This window comes from Takifugu rubripes, chromosome 22 (assembly GCF_901000725.2).
Source record: "Takifugu rubripes chromosome 22, fTakRub1.2, whole genome shotgun sequence".
NCBI lineage: Eukaryota > Metazoa > Chordata > Actinopteri > Tetraodontiformes > Tetraodontidae > Takifugu > Takifugu rubripes.
The window spans coordinates 5,980,327-5,986,326 of NC_042306.1; the positions used below are offsets into that span (position 1 = coordinate 5,980,327).

General features: G+C 39.6%; 1 protein-coding gene across 1 annotated transcript; it reads left to right on the forward strand.

The window, feature by feature from the left end:
• The first annotated feature begins 41 nt into the window (after positions 1 to 41).
• LOC101067737 (E3 ubiquitin-protein ligase znrf2) lies at positions 42 to 5,928 on the forward strand. The gene is made up of 5 exons (XM_003976133.3): positions 42 to 833; positions 1,647 to 1,742; positions 1,834 to 1,939; positions 3,169 to 3,270; positions 3,822 to 5,928. Exons 1-4 carry the CDS (start codon positions 311 to 313, stop codon positions 3,224 to 3,226), a joined length of 783 nt encoding a protein of 260 aa, XP_003976182.1. The 5' UTR covers positions 42 to 310; the 3' UTR covers positions 3,227 to 3,270; positions 3,822 to 5,928.
• The last annotated feature ends 72 nt before the right edge of the window (positions 5,929 to 6,000 follow it).

Consider the following 6,000-nt stretch of genomic DNA (forward strand, 5'->3'; position numbering starts at 1 on the left):
GGTCGGCGCAGTCATATTACCGTAACGAGAGAGGAAGTGTGTATACCCCATTTCCGCTGCAGTGGGGAGACAGGCCGTTAAAAAGAAAAGAAAATGTGGGGAATTCAAAAAAATGAAAACAGAAGAAGAAGAATTACATACATCTAGTGTTTCCACTAAATTTGGTTGTTAATCGTAATTGGAGTAGCCAGCCAGAAGACGAAACCTTAAGGTACGGTTTTTGACTCTCAAGAGCCCCTTGTTTAGTTGTAGTTCGTTTTGAGGAAGCAGTGCGGCTAGATATCTAATTTAGCCTGGTAGCACACCAGAGATGGGGACGAGAGCCAGTCGCATACAGGAAGAATCACTTTCCCCTGCTTTCGAAAAAGATGGCTCAAAGCGAGATTCCTATCGCCGGCCGCAATGTGACAGACCCACCAGCCTCATGGTCGACTTCTCTGGCAGCTTCGAGGACACCGAGACAAACGGAAGCCGATCGGAAGAAGGCAGCGACTTGGACCACGGACATCGTGTGGCGAGTATGGATGGCAGCCCCGCTGACCACCGCAGCATCCCATCTGCCCCCGATCAAACGTCACCCGCTAGTGACAACAGCGAGGGGAGACCCGAGGAAGGCGGAACCATAAGCCCCGACCCTCCGGTCGCATCAGAACATCAACCGAGAGAAGAAACAGATCGTACACCCCAGCGCACTTTTTCTGAGCGATTGCCTGGGAATCGACATTCATCCTCTCGCAGCACCGGCGCAAGATCCTCCAGGGTACGAGGCATCCACCAGAGGCCGGTGTCAGAAGCCTGGATTGGCCTGTATCGCGTCAACAATCGGCATGGCAGTACGTTCTGATTTACACAACCTGATTTCATACTATGCCTGAACAGGGTGGTAAACTTCATTTATTGATTAAGGTCCAGAAAGAGAGAGAGGAATTCATTTTAGCTATGTATCATCCATTGAATTTAATAGTCAAAACCCTGGTGCAGCTCTCAAAGGTGTCCCCTCCAAGCTGACATTTCAGTGTATTATTTAGAAAGGCAAATTTAATAAAAAAAAGATATTCTCTTCTCTGGCGCTTGCTTGCTGACTAGAATAACGATGGAATCATTTGTATGAATTAAACCTGGTGTGAAAGTGGAGATATTGTACAGAATCTGTGGCCTAATCCTGCTGCTTGCTACTTTAACATTAAATTTACCTATATGGTTGTGCAAGATGCTGCAATACATGAAGGCAGTTTTGAGGAGGAAGTGAAATGTTTCCTAACAGCAGGGACAGTCATCTAGCATATGTAGTGATGCGTGTCACAGTTTAACTGCCTATTCATGGAGGATGGCAACATAGACAGTCTGGTACCATTATAACCAATGTGTTCCATCCACACATGGTCATAGCATGCCATCGGCACTACTGGGTGTCTAACTAAACTTTTATTGATAAGAACATCCCCACTTTTAAAGAGAGCAATTTTACAGTAAAATGCAGAAAAGCCAGTGGTTAAGTCCAGCTTTCACTTCACCAAGCCATTCTGTGTTCTAGTAGTCCAAACACTTCCCCTGTTGTCAGTCTCATGTGAACAATTATAAATAATTTCTCTCTGAGATGTAAACCTTTAAATCTCTCTCTCTCTCTCTGCCTTTTCTCTGAGCAGATATCCGCTGCCCTTTCTGTTCAAAGCCCTTCCCAGGGGGTCGGATTGAGGATCACTTGTTGAGCTGCCTCACATCTCCACCCCTACCTTACAATAGTAAGTGTCCTGTCATTGAACTAAGCCAGATGGCATGTATTTTTAAAAGGCTGGAAAAACTTATGGTTGCTGGGTGTGTGTTTGTCTGCAGCCGACGTGCTCAGTAAAGACAGCGGAGAGTGTTCCATTTGTTTGGAGGATCTTTTACAGGGAGAAACCATTGCCAGGCTGGCTTGTCTCTGTGTCTACCATAAGAGGTAATAAAATTCAGTGGGTGCATTTGTATTACAGCAAAATGCAGACTGACATTATTCAAGAAGCTGAAACCTGGCATTACATACCAGTAACTTAACACATATGGAGTTTGTTAAGGAAGGAAAATCTCTTCACATGTGTTGTCAAAACACCAGTTTGTGTTTCTTTCCACTAAGAAGTAAATTGTGAAAAGAAAAAATATCTACTTAAAGCTCTTAAGGAAGGCTTTCTGCATCATACCAGTTTATTATTACAAGACGGTACTGGTGAATATGGTGCTGCTATAACATGAACAATTTACAAGTCATTCTAGACATCCAGTCAAAATGTTACGATAGGTAGTATAAGCTTATCAAAATTTATATTAAAAATGCAAACTAGAGCTTACTAATCAAATCAGCCTGCTTTAACCTTACCATTTCATTTTGTTGTACTGAAACTAAAGGCTTTTACAAAGGCTTTGGGAACTTTCAATATTTTTTTTTAATCACTGCATTAATAAATATTAGCGGTCATGAAAATGCATTTGTATATATTGTTTAAACAAGCTGTGAATGACACAGTAGCACCTCAGTCTTAAAAACGTTTAGAATACTAATAGGTATGAACTTAGTTGCGACTGAATTTTGAGATCTTTGACCCAAAACATGAGAACTACTTCATTTTGAGAGAGAAAAATCTTATCTTATATTGTAAAATGCCATAGACTTTCATTGAACACCACTATTTACCAACAGCAAATCATCAAATTGATGGCAACAGCAGTAAAACACATCAAACAAGGAAAAAACATATAATTTTTATATAATTTATAAAAGAGTTTAGCCACACATGAGACATGCTGATAGAAATGCATGTAGACTAAATGTTTCAATAAATCACCACCTAAATGTATATTTGGAAGGGTTTTATCCACCAGTCTGCAAGAGCATATGTTGGTGAAATATCAAATTAATATTGCAAAACATCTCTTTATCTGCCAGGACTGGCCTTAAGATATGGTAGATTTGCTGACCAAAGGAGAGCGTGTGAGAGAGTTTAGGCAATCTTTAAACATTGCTGTATACAATGTCTGAGCAGCAAACTGAAACTTTATCTTCTGCCCTAATGACCCTTCACCTGACCCTCCACAATCTCATTTGCTTCTTAGCTGAAGTATATTGGTGCAAAAACACTATTTCTTGTTTCCCTTTTCCCTCCATCTTTTTTATTTTTTCCTTTCTTCCTGCAGCTGCATTGATTCCTGGTCCAAGGTAAAACCCTGCTGCCCTGAACATCCCTTTGATTGATTCACGGGCCACATTAGTTCTTCATAATGATCAATATGACTCAGGTATGTGTTCATTTGACTTTAAAACCTTTAGTTGTTTCCAGCATGTGGTCCGCCAATTTACCTGCTGATGGCTCGGAAATAAATCAGCCGATGCGACATTATGAACAAGTATTCAAATTTCATCAGCAGTACAGCATAATCTACTCACATCGATGTGATAAGTCACTGAACATGGAAATTTATAGTCGCCACATCTACATAAACAAATTACGCAATAATACTAAAAGGGAAAACTATGCACTGTATATGTATGTACAGTATATTCAAATCGGTATTGGGGAAAAAAGCTAACCAGTCTGGCTTGATATATTTGTCCCAATATTTGGCCTTTGCTGGTTTCTTTTAGGTCTGTTTCTAAAGAGTTGCGTTAAGGCTCTAAACTAACTTCAGTTTAGAATATTTCAGGTGTTGATGACACTTAAAAGCAATGCATTTATAGGTTTCAACCATATTGCATGGGGTTATTTAGAGAATGTATTTAATGGGAATCAGTTTTTTTGTTTTTTTTTAAATGTCTTAAGTCCACTCTTGTGTTTTTATTTTTTTTACAGGAGACTACACTGAATCCCAGTTAAAAATGTATATACACAAAAAACAAGGTTGCACTGTCTATTTTAATTAGTGGACCAATATTTTAGGCAAGAACAAAAGATTTTTGGGAGATGCTTCAGTTAAGGACCACTTAGTGCTCTTCATTCAGACATGTCCAATGTTGGTCCCTTCTAGCCAGTAAACAGCTGCTTACACATCTGGAAGAGGTCCTTGTCAAGTGGATTAGGTTAAGCACCTGAATGTGCAGAACATTAAAAAAATAGAAGTCCATGATCCCCAAATATCCCTGAATTTTGTTCACAAGGATTCTGAATTTTGGGAGTATTAAAAAAAAAAAACAACTGTTAAACTGTGACAATGAATCTTCTCCTGTGTATTTTATCTCTCTCCAAATGTATCTAAGTGTTTGGGGTGGATGTTTTTTTTTTCCTCGGCTAACCCCAACTGAGCAAGCCTTTAGTTCCCTGCTGGAGGTTTGGGGCTGTTTTTGCTGACTAGGGTCATGCCTTTTGTTTTGTTTTTTCTTCTTAACCTGGAAACATTCCAGGGCAATTTAGGGGATTCTTTGTTTTTATAGTTTCCTCGGTTTTCATTCAGTTTTGAGCTTAATGTGGCGCTACATTTTAGAAAGGTTTTAGGTATTTCGCAGGGCCACGATGACGCAAGTGTTAGCACCAAATTGAGCACTTTTGTGTGTGTGTGTGTGTGTGTGTGTGTGTGTGTGTGTGTTATTATGATGACCATGGACAGGAAATGTCCTACTCAGAACTGAAAGTATGTGGCTGTCTGTGTTATTCACTCAGAAGTCTGCATAGACAAGCATACTGCTCTTTTCAAAATGTAATGTTGGATTTGAGCTCTGGAGACCATCCTGTACTGTGGCAGTGGTTCATAACATGGTCGTCCATGTGATCCTAATGTACGTCTGAAATTGGTTTTGATTTTGTCCTATCATTCCCTTATTGTTGCCTGTTTGCAAATAATGGGCTATAGTCATGATTTAGGGGACAAACCAGAAAAACAGTTTGGCCAAACACCTGATTGAAGGGAAAAGGAAAAGCCAGGTCCACCATGAGGTTTTTCTGCCTCTCTTTCCAAGACTGGAGGCTATTGACACCTGCCACCTGACTATAACTGAACTATTACCACACCTGGTTTGCTTTTTGTTCTGATTTCAAATATACCATGAAATGATGGTGATTTTTTGATAAATGTGTTAAAATGAACTTTTGTGTGTGTTTTAAAAAGGCTTTTCCTGGTAAAGGGGTTCTTGTGTGAGTAGTTTTTTTTTTGTCTTGTCTCTCAAGGCTGCTCAACAAATGTGGCCTAATGCAGATAGTACTTGGGTTTGGGGGTAAGAGTAAAAGCAGCTTTCTATTGCTCTGTTTGAAAGTCAAGTTTATTCCATGTGTTCAAACATCTCCTTCTGAGTTTACCCTGCTCTACAGCAGTTGGCAGTGTTATGACTTACTTTGCTATAAGAGGGGAATAAGTGCATGTGTCATGGTTGTGCACTGGTAATTTTAAAAATGATGCCAAATTTCTCAAAGCAAAAATAGTGGGCTGCATTCATCATTGCGTTACATTAGTTGCATTGATAAATCCTGATGTTGTTTACCTGAACACAGAGGGAGGAGATATTAATGTTTGTGTATGAGCAGGGTGGGATTCAAGATGGTGGTTGGTTGTTGATTTAAGGCAGTGAAATCTGCACATTACATTTATTTGGTTTCATATTCCATGTAAAATATGTGGTGCAATAACTCAGTTTTAAACAATGTTAACTGAATAATCTACACCCAATGATGGTGTTTACTAAATGGCACAGGGCGCTGATCTTATGCGCATACCCTATTTAGGCCGGGGTACCGAATGTTTTTCAAAGAGTTGCCATAGTGAGCTGCATCCCCAGGATATGGACAATCTGTATTGTCTGGTATTAATAAATTGAATTTTATTTATTAAATTGTAAATATGTAATGCATTTCAAGAAAACAATGGCTTGTCCCATGTCTGTTCACTATACTGTTTCTAAGCTACAATCTTTTGTATGTCTCAGACATTGTTTTTATATGTATTTTTTACAATAAATGTGTGTGAGAGATGTCTTTTGTGATTTTCTTTTACCTATAACCAAGTCAGGGGTCGGCAACCCGCGGCTCTAGAGCCGCATACCCG